A 12,201-nucleotide genomic window follows, 5' to 3' on the forward strand; every position below is an offset into this window, starting at 1 on the left:
TTCTCCGGCGCACGGGGGGGAGGGGGAGGGCGGCAGCGGAGGGGGTGCGTCCCGCCCGGAGGCGCCCCCCGCCGGGGAGACGTTTGGGGGGGGGTGCCCGTTCCCGCCCCTCCCCTCGGGGCCGGAGTGCGCGCGCCCCGGGCGGGGGGCGGCCCGGGAGGGAGGGCCCCGTGCGCCCTGCGGCCCCGCCTCCGCCGCGCCCTCCTCCGGGGCGGGATAATTGAACCGCGCCGCCGGGGCCCAGCGTTGGCTGCGGAGGCTCGGCCGGAGCGTGGAGCCCAGGAGCCGCGCCCCGCGCCCCGCGCCTTTGTCCGCCCGCCGCCCGCCGCCCGCCGGCCCCATGGAGCGCGCCGCGCCGAGGAGGGTCCCGCTGCCGCTGCTGCTGCTCGGCGGCCTCTCGCTGCTGGCCGCCCGAGGTAGGGGCGCCCCGAGTCCACGGCCCCCGCTCTAGGGGCTCCCCTCCCGGCCCCGCACCTCCGGGAAGTCCCGGAGCTGCAGTAGCCGTCGGCGTCTCGGCGCTGCGCCCCCGCGGCGCTCCTGACAGTGCCCTCCCCGCACCCCACTCCTGGCCCCCGGCCGAATCGTCTCGGTGACCTGGGGCACTTGTTTCAAAGACCGTAGGTCCTCCTCCCCACCCCCACCCCCGCCCGCCTTCCCGCGCTGCCCACGCTCGCGCCCACCCGTCTTCCCGCGGCGGCCAAGGTTGGGAGGCGGGCAGGAAGCCCCAGCCGACGCTCGCGGCGCCCCTCGGGCCGCGCTCTGCCTCCAGAAGGCCCTGGCGAATCGGTTCTCACTGCCCCCGCCTCCACCTCTTGGTAGGGGCTGTCGTACCCAGCGTGTTGGCGAGAAGACTGAGACGGGACAGTACTTTGCCCAGGAGACCAAGCCAGTCGTGGGTTAGGGGTGGACGTGGGAGAGCAGAAAGGAAGGGAGCAGTCTGGGGATAGCCGTCGTCGGGAAACCTCTGCCCTCCTGGGTCACAGAGGGCCCCGAGGGAGGTCCTGCCAGGCTACATGCTCAGCCGGGGCTGGGATCAGGCCACTTCCAAACCCACCCACCCTGTGGCGGCCAGGGGGCTGAGTCTCCCCCGGTAGACCTCTGGCCAGGCCCCTCGGCCCAGGACGGACAGCCCTGGGATGGCTCCTGTTTCTCCCCTCACCCTCAAGGCCTAGCTCCTGGGAGGCGACCACCAGGCCCTGCGGATTAAGTGCAGCTGCGGGTGAGCAGAGCCGCGGCCTCTGACCTCTCCGCTGACCCGTGACTCATCAGTCATTAGACAGGCCTGCCTGCCCAGAGGCTTTGTCCTTCCTGGGGCCTGGACCACCCTTGGAATCCTAGATCCTTTATCTCTGGCTTAGCTTGGTTTCACCTCTCCCGTGACCACCCTCCGTGACCACCCTCCGTCTTGATCCAAAGGTCGCCCCTGGGAGGTTGGGGGCGGAGGGCAGAGCTCTGCAGAGGGTCCCGGGCTCACTCACTGGCTGCAGCAGATCCCGGAGCTCCGGCTGTGTCCTGGGTGTGTGCTGGGGGGGTATCCATCATGTGCGGGGTGGGGGAGAGGGCATGGGAGGCGCAGGGCTCAGGGTTGGCAGCAAGAGCCGCCCCCCCCCCCGCCCCTCCCCGCCCCGGGGCTCAGAGGCTTGGAGGGGATGGTGCCTGGGCGGGAGCTGGCCAGGTGGGCAGAGGGAAGAAGGGCATTCATCGGAAGATGAGAGCAAGCCCAGAGGGGGGCCCTGATCGGAGGCCACACAAAGCTCCTGTTCAAACAGAAAGGACCCCAGGGCCCCCGTGTATTGTGCAGACAAGGCAACTGCGACAGGCCCGGGCGAACTCTTCCGAGGCTGAGTGCCCGGTCCTTCTCCACTGTTCTGTTCTGCCTCGTGTGTGAGGAAGCTGCCCTGCCATCTGACTCCGAAAAAACACGGAGACTCGGTCAGGCTGGAGGGGCGCACGTCGTCTTTACAGAGAAGGCCCGGACTTCAGGGGCACATGATAAAGCAAACCCGCTCATTGCGCACGGTGGCGTGGCCTTCCGTGTCTTTGGGGGCGGCCCCTCTTTTGAGTTGCAGCGACTTCCATACAGTTTGGGGTTTCTTCCCCGGTTTCCTTCTGCGGCTGCAAGCTTGGAAGCCCGAAGGTTCCCCGAAGTGACACGGCCTCACGCTGCAGGCCTGCGGGGTCCACGGGGAAACCTAATTGAAAAGTGATCATGGAAAAGGCCATGGAGTGGGGAGCCCTTTAGCCGAGCTGCTGAAACTCGGCCCGGCCACTGCGGTGCAGAAGGGCGCTGATCTCCCCTGCCAAGGGACAGAGCTGAGCCACACTCTGTCCTGTGTCTGTCTGCCCTGTTGGGCTTTCCTGAGAGCGGGGCAGGAGGGAGGGAGTGGAGAGGAGGAGGGCATTGGGGAAAGACAACTGTGTTTTCTCCAAGACTTTCTTGGCCTCCGGCTGGCTCCGGCGGGGCAGTGTTTCCGACTGATTACAGAGCAAGTCGCTGGGAGGGAGAACAAAGACGGGAGAGGGCTTGGCTTGGAAACACGTGGCCCGCACCGCTGCTGGAACTTTCCCAGGCTGGCAGGGGGTGGGGGGAGACAGACTGGGGAGGGGGGCTGCCAGAGCGTTGAATCCATGAAGATGAGCCTTGGGGGTGCCCCTAGGGCTCCGGGCGACACCTTCTTCTGGTACTGCCTGAGACCCCCCCTCAACTCAGGGCTCTGTCTGCCACCCGTGCTGGACTGTGGGGGGCGGGGGGAAGGGCACCACGAGCTTTGGTGGGACGGGAAACAAGGTTGCCCGTATCCTGCTGGAAAAGTCCATGCGAAGGTTGGTGGTTTTCTCATTTGTAAAACAGAACAGAAACCCACTTCTTAGGTTGTCTTGAGGACTGAGGGACAGACGGGGGGGGGGGGGCGAGGTCTGCCAAGGTAGCTGGATTACTATGACCTATCATTTGTGTTGCCCCCTCCCCAGGGTAAGCCGGTGTCCTTGTCCCCAAGAAGGCTCTGAAAGTCCTACTCATTTTCCCAGAAGGGCCTCCGAACCGGCAGCTGTCGAGGGCCAGAGCCGTGTCGGGGAAGGTCAGGCAGAGCGGCGTCAGCTGAGCTCCCCGGGCAATCAGTCGTCGGGGCACTAGGTGTCGGCTCTGTGCCAGACGCTGTTCTGAATCTTGGGGACACGGTGAGGAAGAAGAGAGGCCTGGCCTTTCTGCCCATGGGGTCCCCACCCCCCAGGAGAGCCTGAAGAGCCAACAGTCCATTTCAAACCAACCCCGACAGGCAGAGAGTCAGGGAGGACCCCCCCCCCCCACCCGAGGACGCAGCATGCAAGGTGGGGTGTGGGAGGAGCTGGCTGGGTTTCTGGAAAGGTCGGGGAGGGTGGTGTTCAGGCAGAGGGAGCAGCATGGGCAGAGGCCCGGGAGGCGAGAGAGGACGTGGACACGTCCCCTCTTCCCTCCAGTTAGTTCCTTTGATGGCAGGGCCCTGAGCCGTGGGTGCGTCGGGTGGGGCAGCCGTGCAGACGAAGCTTTACGGAGCCAGTTCTAATGGCGCGCACAATCCCCCCGCCGGTGTATTTTATCTGTAATAAAAGACCCTACTTTGCAAAACATCCGATTATAACAGTTTGACTAATAAATGCCTTTGCAGGCGCTGCATGGTTCCAGTCTCCTTGTAATGATCCCAGATGTGACCACATAACCAAATGGGGACAGCCATTGTGTCAGCTTCCCTGGGATCCGAGACGCTTCAGCCTGGAGGGAGCTTGGAGATGAGAGGGTGTGGCTGGGAGCCTTGGGAAGGCAGGACCAGGGGCTGGGTCGGTGCCCGCTGGGCCTGCCCCCTTAGCCCTCAGGCTGGTCCTCACCTGACTCTGGGTCAGGAGGGAGCCAGGTGCCTGCGTGTTATCACGAGGTCCTACGTGGTGGGAGCCAGCCCTCGAAGGAGGTTGGGAGACCGGTCCCGATTCTGAAAGTGACCAATCCCATGCCCTCTGTGCTTCTGTTTCCGTAAATCTGGAATGAGTACACGCTCTGCTCTAGGAAATTATAAGTGGCATAGTTTACATTTAGCCACTAATTTAATCCTCTCAACAACCCTATGAAGAGGGTACTATTATTGTTTTCATTTTACAGACATATATACCAAGGCCCAGAGCAGTTAAGTAACTTGCCTGGGAAGCACAGCTGTAAATAGAAGGCCAGGTCACAGCACAACATGCTCCTGACCGCCCGGCTGTCTCGCCTTAAATTTAACGAGGGGAAGAGCAGGTAGGACAGCGCTCGAGTCCCATTAACAATTGCTGCACGCGTGTCCTGAGGAGGAACACGTGTTTGGCATGCACGGGGGACCACAGGGCCCTCGAGGGGCTCGTGGCTGGCTTGGCAGGAAGTGATCCCCAAGGTGATGGCATCTGTCTTGTTTCAGATCCGTGGACAGGCCTGTCCTGTACGGGGGAGGCCATGGCCGTGGTGCCGGAGGGCTGTTTGCTCGGGGACCCAGCCCAGGGCCTGGCCTTGGCCCTGCCTCTCCCTTGGGTGTGGCCCAAGTCAGGCCCTGCCTGCTGCCATCTGGGGGTGGGGTTCAGGGACCCCTCAAGGAACCTGCCGTAGGCAGTGCTGTGGGGGTGGGGGGGAGACGGTGCACGCAGGGGCAGATGCCTCTGACCACAGGACCCTGGGTGAGGTCTAGAACCGTCCACAGGGTATGAAGTCGCCCCTTTCCTGGCACCTTTATAAAGGAAAATGTCCTTGGCTGGACCTGGGTTCCAGACACAACAGGGCGGGCCCGGCATCTGGAGAAGACGGCCCTGGAAATTGTTTAGGTCATGTTCCTGCTTAATCTGCCCCCAGCCTTGCCAAGTGATCCTGCCAGAGGGCCGTGCTGACGTGGCCAACGCTGGGAGCGGGGACACTGGATTCCTGCCCACCCTGTTGCTGGCTTCCTGGGGGACCCAACCACCAAGCCCCCCTCCCCTACTGCTCCTGAGGGCGGGGGCCCCAGAGCCTTTCTTCCTCCAAGTGGAGGGTCTGTGATGTGTGTTCTTAGCTGCACCGACGCCACACGGATGGGGGTCCGGGCCCTCCAGGATCCCTACACCTGGGGTCCGATGGGGCCCAGGTTTTATGATGGGCGCCTGAGAATTTGGGAAGGAGTGGTTTGTCTGTCAGGACACGGAAACCGCAGATCAGCTGGCCCGCTCTTTGTATAGGTGGGGGAAACTGAGGCCCAGAGAGAGGACTGCTTCTCAGTTCTATTGAGCAAACGTTTCCCAAGCATCCCTTATGGGCCTGGCCGGAGCCCTGAGGAGCTATTTGTCATGAGCCCATCATTTGTCAGTTTGTCACGTACTCAGCAAGCACGAGGCCCTGGGGACGCGGAGCTGCGTGCCCTAGGAGTCTTCTGCGGCCCGGGACCAAATTGCTGCAAACTGAGCAGCTTAAGACAACAGAGATGTGTCCTCGCACCGTCCCGGCGGCCAGAAGTCAGGTATCGCGGGGTCTGTAGAACTTCAGTCCCCTCAGAGGCCCTGGGAAAGGGTCCACCCTTGCGTCTCCCAGCTCCCGGGGGCTCTTGGTGCTCCTGGGCTCGTGGCTGCCTCTGTCTTCACACTGCCTTTTCCTTCTGGGTTTCTCTTCCAAGGACACTTGTCTTGGGATTTAGAGCTCACCTGGGTGATCCAAGAGGCTCTCATCTTGAGATCCTTAATTGCACCTGCAAAGACCCTGACTCCAAATAAGGTCGCATTCCAGGGTCAGGACGTGGATGTATCTTTTCAGGGGCCACTGCACCTGCTAACAGCAAACACAGGAATAGGTGCCCTGACGAGGATGTGTCGGTAGGAATCGGTGCCATAGTGACCATGACGTGTCATGACGGTGACAGCAGCCCCGGGTGGCTCTCAAGTGGGCAGAGAGGGGAGGGGATACCTAGCTGAGGCGTGAGTGGCGAGGAGCCGTCTGTGGAAAGATCTGGGGAGAGCTTTTGGGTAAAAGGAACAGCTGGTCCCAGGCCCCAGGTGGGACCAGGTATATTGGAGGGACCAGAAGGGAGTGTGTACCTCTGGGGCAGAGGCAGAGGGCAGCTGAGACGGGAGGGCTTTAAAAATCGGGGCGCATGGGGCGCCTGGGTGGCGCAGTCGGTTAAGCGTCCGACTTCAGCCAGGTCACGATCTCGCGGTCTGTGAGTTCGAGCCCCGCGTCAGGCTCTGGGCTGATGGCTCGGAGCCTGGAGCCTGTTTCCGATTCTGTGTCTCCCTCTCTCTCTGCCCCTCCCCCGTTCATGCTCTGTCTCTCTCTGTCCCAAAAATAAGTAAACGTTGAAAAAAAAAAATTTAAAAAAAAAAATCGGGGCGCAGACTGAGTTTTATCCACAGTTCACTGGGAAGCCGCCGGAGGACGTTAAGCAGAGGAGTGAGGTTATTTGGCTCAGGTTTCCAGAAGTCACTCTGGACTGCTGCATGGCATCTGGGGAGAGGCGGCATGAGCCAGTGTGGACGCTTGTGCAGGGTCCAGGGCTAGAGGTACCCTGGGCAGAGTGGCAGTCGGGGGGCCGCCGGGAAGTGGATAGAGGTAGAGCTGGAGTGGACAGGACTTACCATGCGATGGGAGGTAGAGGGTGAGGGACAAGGGATGATTCAGGCTGACCCCGTTATTGTCGCGCGAGCAGCTGGACGGATGGGGGGCTGGACGGGGTGGGGAAGAGCGCAAGTTCTGTGTGGACACTCTAAGCATCCCGTCTGACATCTGGGGGAGCCTGGGTTTGGGGGCGAGATCAGGCTACAGGCAGACATGTGGGGGTCTCAGCCCATAGGATGAGGCGACAGGAGACCACCCAGGGGGATGGCCGGGGCGGGGGCGCGAGGGGTCACGGGACTGAGCTCTGCCCGGCACGTTGAGGGGGGAAGTGTACCTGCTTGGGGGCTTCCAGAAACCTGGGTGGTGGCTGGGATCTTGCCAGGACTGGTTTTGAGATGGGAGCATTTTTATGCTAATGGGGTGAGCCAGTATTTTCTTTCTATTTATTTATTTGTTTATTTATATATAGAGAGAGGAGAGAGAGCGTGAGCAGGGGAGGGGCAGAGAGAGAGGGAGAGAGAGAATCCCAAGCAAGCTCCGAGCTCGGGGCTCGATCCCCACAAACCATGAGATCATGACCTGAGCTGAAATTAAGAGTCGGACGCTTACCCGACTGAGCCACCCAGACGCCCCGAGCCGGTATTTTTCTTGAGCCTGTTTTTCCTTTTGGATCGTGTCACCTGCTGGAGTAAAATGTACCAGGAGCTTTGCTGCCTACATACGCCTCCTATTTTGACATCAGACTTCTCTCTGCAACCACTCCTGTTTTTATCCCCCATTCTCCGTGAGTGCGGGTGAGGCCACCAAGGCTCAGAGAGGTCAAGCAGTGCGCCTGCGGGCACACAGCGGCCCCACCAGGATTGAAACCTGGGAGCACGGCCCTCAACTCGCGTTCGTAAGCGGGACGCGGAACCCCCTCATGTATCTTTCTGGCTGAGAAGTCTGGATTTTGCTAAGTCCGGCTTTGGGAGGAAGCCAGTTTCCTTCAGCGTGTTGGGGGGGGGGGGGTCAGCTTTAGAGTCCGAGCCAGGCTCCAAGGCCACCTCCGTGTTTGCTCTGTGGCCTCGGGCCACTTGCTTAATCTCTCCCTGACCCCCTGCTTCCTAGAGTGGCTAGGATCACATGAGATCATTCTTTCACCGGAATGTATTGAGTGTTCCGAGGCCGCGTGGGGCAAGGTGCAGGGACCCAGCCCTCATGACACTAAGTACACAGTGCAGTTAATTATTTGTGCTAAGTGCCGGGAAGCTCAGGGTGCAAAGAGGCCGTGGAACTGCTGTGTGCGTGTGCGTGCGTGTGTGTGTGTGTGTGTGTGGAGGGGGTCAGTGACGGAAGACTTCTGGAGGAAAGGGCCTCTGGACTGGCGTGGGTGTGGATGAACTGGCTGTCGGAAGGGAGTGCGCCCGGCACCACCCGGCTTCCACTTTCCAAAGGCCAGGTGCAGACGACACATGACAGGTGGCCGGAGAGTTCAGAGCAGAAGCAGGAGAGAGGGGTCCCCGCAGGGTGGGATGCTGCAGAGATGTCGGGAGGTGAGGCTAGCCCACGTGTCCGCTGGCCTTGGCGGAAGGAGGCTCCTGCCCGGAGGGAGAGATCTGGGAGATGCTTCGTGGCAGGTGCTGGTGGAGGGTTGGGGTGGGGGTGGGGGGGAGGTTGAGGCACGGGCGGCTCTTGTGTGGAGCCCTGAAAGCAGACCCGGGCATGCCCTGCTTCCTCCTGGGAGGCCGGGTGCCCTTGAAGGGGGATGGTTCTGTCCCTATCCCAGACCTGCAAGGGTCTGTACACCAGACCCCAGTGACAATTGCCTGGTGCCTCCCTGGGCCACCCCCTTGAGGACGGGGTCCTGTCTTTTCACCTCAGGAATCCCTTGCCCCAAGCCAGAAGCCTGCACGTGGAAGGGTCATGAGAGGGGCTTTTTAAACACGATTTTTTTTTTAAGTCCTCTCTACCCCCAGCGTGGGGCTCGGGCTCCCAGCCCACGTCGAGCGTCGCATGGTCCGCCGACTGAGTGGGCCACAGAGGGGCTCTTTTGAATGTGTGCGGGGCTTAGGACAGCTCACAGGCCAGTCAGTCATCGGCCGGAGCCCCTGCGAGGATGGCAGGTGGCAGGCTGGCATTCTGGAAGCTTCCATCCAAGGAGCACCCCGGAACCCCTCTGACCGCCGGCCGGCATCTGCCGTGTTGGAGAGAACGTGTGTCTGTCTCTCTACCCCTCGACAAGAACGCGTACTCCTCTTGACCACGGGTTCAGAACCGCCCCGTTTCACAGTCCATACTGCAGCCTTCACGAAGGCGTAATTCGCCTGGAAGGGGTTTGGTTTTAGCGGCTGTCTCAGTGGACAGATGGCATCCGCTGCCCTTGAACCAGTCTGTCTGTCCACCTGCTCACCAGGGACTTCCGGCGGGGGTGTCTCTTTCCCGAGGGCAGGGGGCGGGGTGGCGGTCCTCTGGCGACGTGTCAGTCTGGGGGAGCGTGTGATTCCCGTCAAGAAGGATGCCCTCTCCCTAGCGGTGCGGTGCCTTCTGTGGCTGCCCGATTGGGAGGGTTCTTTCTGCGGACGGGCACCGACGTAAGCATTTTGCCCGAATTAGCACATTGTTCTTCCCAGCCCTACACAGTTACCGCCCCGTTTGATGGATGGAGATAAGGGGGCTCAGTGAGGTGGAGGGCAGATTTGGGGCCAGGCGGTTTATTTTTGAGAGCCAGAGAGCCCGCAGGGCGGGGGGCAGAGGGAATCCCAGACACCGCCAGCGCAGAGCCCGACGTGGGGTCGAGCTCGCAAAACCGTGAGATCAGGGCCTGAGCCCAAACCGAGAGCGGGCACCTAATCGACCGAGCCTCCCGGGGCGCCCCCGGGGCTGGGCGGTTTTGATCCACAACGTCTCTCGCCTTCCCTTGGGATGCCCGAGTCCAAAGCCAAGAAGAGTTTGCAAGAGAGGTTTTGCTTGGTTTATATTATGCTTTGTGGACCCACTTCACGCAGTCAGAGTACAGGAACCGGAGGTTAACTGTGCTCTATCGAAGCTTCCTCTCCGAAGGGAGGGAAGCGATCTGAGCGAGAAGACTGCAGGCTGCCCGAGGCCTCGCTTCTCTCCTAAGAGCCCCTCCAGCTGGGCAGCGGGCATGGGCGGGCATCGATAACTGGCATCGCTCCCAGAAGTTAGGGATGGAAGAGACAGAAGTGTCCTCATTTGCTCCAGGTTGCTGAGGGCCGTTCGGGCGTGGCGGGGTCTCCACGTGGGATTTCTGTGACCTGATGCCCAGCTGGGCGTCCCGTGTCAGCGCGGAGCTGGGGATCCCCCCACCCCCCCCTCCACTGACGATGCTGAATTCTTCCCTGTGTGGTTGGGGAAGCGACGATGGAAGGACGGCCTCCTTGTCACCTCCAGAAGCCTTCCCTTGGCTCTTGCCTGGGCCGGGGAGTGAGTGCCACCCTCTGCTTTCCTTCGTTACTTAACATTTCACTTGTTCCGTTGGAGGTCACCTGGCTTGCTGCGTAAAACGTCGTATTCACCACCAACCTGCTATGAGAGGATGTTCTAAGACACGGTTTACCGAATTAATCCTTGCTACGGTCTTCACATTCATGCAGTAAAACAACACCGATTGTTGGGGGCGCCTGGGCGGCTGAGTCGCTTGAGCGTCCGACTTGGGCTCAGGTCACGATCTCGCGGTTCGTGGGTTCGAGCCCCGCGTCGGGCTGTGTGCTGACAGCTCGGAGCCTGGAGCCTGTCTTCGGATTCTGTGCCCGCCCCCTCTCTCTCTCCGCTCCTACTCTGTCTCCCTCTCTCTCTCTAAAATAAATAAACATTAAAAAAAAAAAAAACAAACCACAACATCAGTTGAAAGAGGCAAGTGAGTTAATCAGCAGAACACCCAACTCCTCTTCTGTTGAAGGGTGATACAAAATGCCACACAAACACTCAATTAAAAAAATTTTTTTAATGTTTATTTATTTTTGAGAGAAAGAGAGTGTGAGCATGAGTGGGGAAAGGGCAGAGAGAGAGACAGACAGACAGACACAGAGGGTCCGGAGCAGGCTCCACGGTGACAGCAGGGAGCCCGATGTGGGGATCGAACTCAAGAGCCATGAGATCAGGACCTGAGCCGAAGTTGGAGGCTTAACCTACTGAGCCCCCCCAGGCACCCCCCCCCACTCAGTTTTTTTTAATGTGTTTTTTCCATTGTGATGAAATACACATAACGTTAACCACTTGAACCGTTTCTAAGTGCACAGTCGGGAGTTAAGAACCTTCACCCTGTTGTGCCACCAGCTATCTCCAGAGCTCTTTCCTTTCCCCAAACTGAGGCCCTGTCCCCGAGAAGCATGAACTCCCCACCTACTTTCCGTCTGTGTGAATGCGGCTCCTCTCGGGACCTCTTAAGTGGAATCAGGCAGTGTTTATTTATCCTTTTGCGACTGGCTTGTTTCACTGAGGATGTCGTCTTCGACCACGGCGTTTTAAATGAAGCGTTTAGTTCGCTCTTAGATGGTCAGCTTTTTTTTTAAAGACAACAGTCGTGCGGGGTGTTCAAGTTCATTTTAACCCAGGGATGCATGCACGGCCATTGTTCTATAGGAACGAGGAAGGGCAAGGCGGGGGGGCCCGGGTGGTTCTGTGGTTAAGCATCTGACTTTGGCTCAGGTCATGATCTCACGGTTCGTGAGTTCGAGCCCCGTGTCGAGCTCTCCACTGTCAGTGAGGAGCCTGCTTTGGATTCTCTGTCTCCCTCTCTCTCTGCCCCTCCCCACTCAAGCTCTCTCTCTCTCTCTCAAAAATAAATAAACATTAAAAAAAAAAAGGCAATGAGGGAGAGTGAGTGATGGTCCAGACTGTTCTACTCTACATGGTTTTAATGGAACAGCACGTTGGGGTCTTTAGGATGGAAGCACCATAGGCAATGGTTTTCCGTACTCTGTGTCCGGGTTACGGCAAACATTTGTAGTGACTGTAATTCCCCTCGTGAACACCAGGGACAAAGCAGGGACACCAGCCCGGGCTCCCTGCCTGGTACTCTTTCCCTGGGCCACCTCTCTTTCTGACCCAAAGTGATTTTTCACCACCAGAGTAAGGCTTGTTCACTACAAAGGGGACACGTATGAAAACAGCAAAGACCGTGCGTCCCTTTCCAGTTGGGACGTTTCTTGGAAGACGTGTGTCCGGGGGTGGGAGTGGTATTGGCTTTTGTGCTTTGGAGAGTCTGGCCCTGCCCCATCGAAAGGAGACGCTTGGGAGGAGCCGGGAGGCTTTATTTGTTTCAGAACATAAGTTCACAACAGACCTTTTCTTGGACAGGATACACCTGTTTTTTAGAGACAGACCTACTGCAGACGGTATCTTTGTTGACATCTTGAGCCGTGACGCCGGAACATTCTTCAGGGTGTCCCCCTCGCTCCACCTCCTTTCCCCGCAGCTCCGCTTTCCTCCGACGGGCTGGGGGTAACCGTCTCAAGGCCAAGAGAGTGGCAGTTCTGGAGTCTCAGACCGATGCCCCAGCAGGTCCCAGGCTCTTGCTTAAATTCTCGGCAGCCTGGCACTTTGCGGAAGTCGGCTCCAATCAAGCGTTGTCCTTTGGGATCATTCCCTCCCCCTGAAGAGGCATGTTTGCAGCAAACCCTATACTTCAA

At 59.6% G+C, this 12,201-nt stretch overlaps 1 protein-coding gene across 2 annotated transcripts in view; it reads left to right on the top strand.

The window, feature by feature from the left end:
- The first annotated feature begins 220 nt into the window (after window positions 1-220).
- The window catches only part of FBLN1 (fibulin 1), an 85,332-nt gene continuing 73,351 nt past the window's right edge, over window positions 221-12,201 (top strand). Inside the window, exon 1 of one of the 2 annotated variants that reach the window (XM_030320921.1) lies at window positions 221-416. In XM_030320921.1, coding sequence (XP_030176781.1) covers window positions 341-416 — 76 coding nt within the window. In that variant the 5' untranslated portion in view covers window positions 221-340. The remainder of the gene's footprint in view (window positions 417-12,201) is intronic. The other variant, XM_030320920.1, reaches the window with a different exon arrangement.

Source organism: Lynx canadensis, chromosome B4 (genome assembly GCF_007474595.2).
Source record: "Lynx canadensis isolate LIC74 chromosome B4, mLynCan4.pri.v2, whole genome shotgun sequence".
NCBI classification, from domain to species: Eukaryota; Metazoa; Chordata; class Mammalia; order Carnivora; family Felidae; genus Lynx; species Lynx canadensis.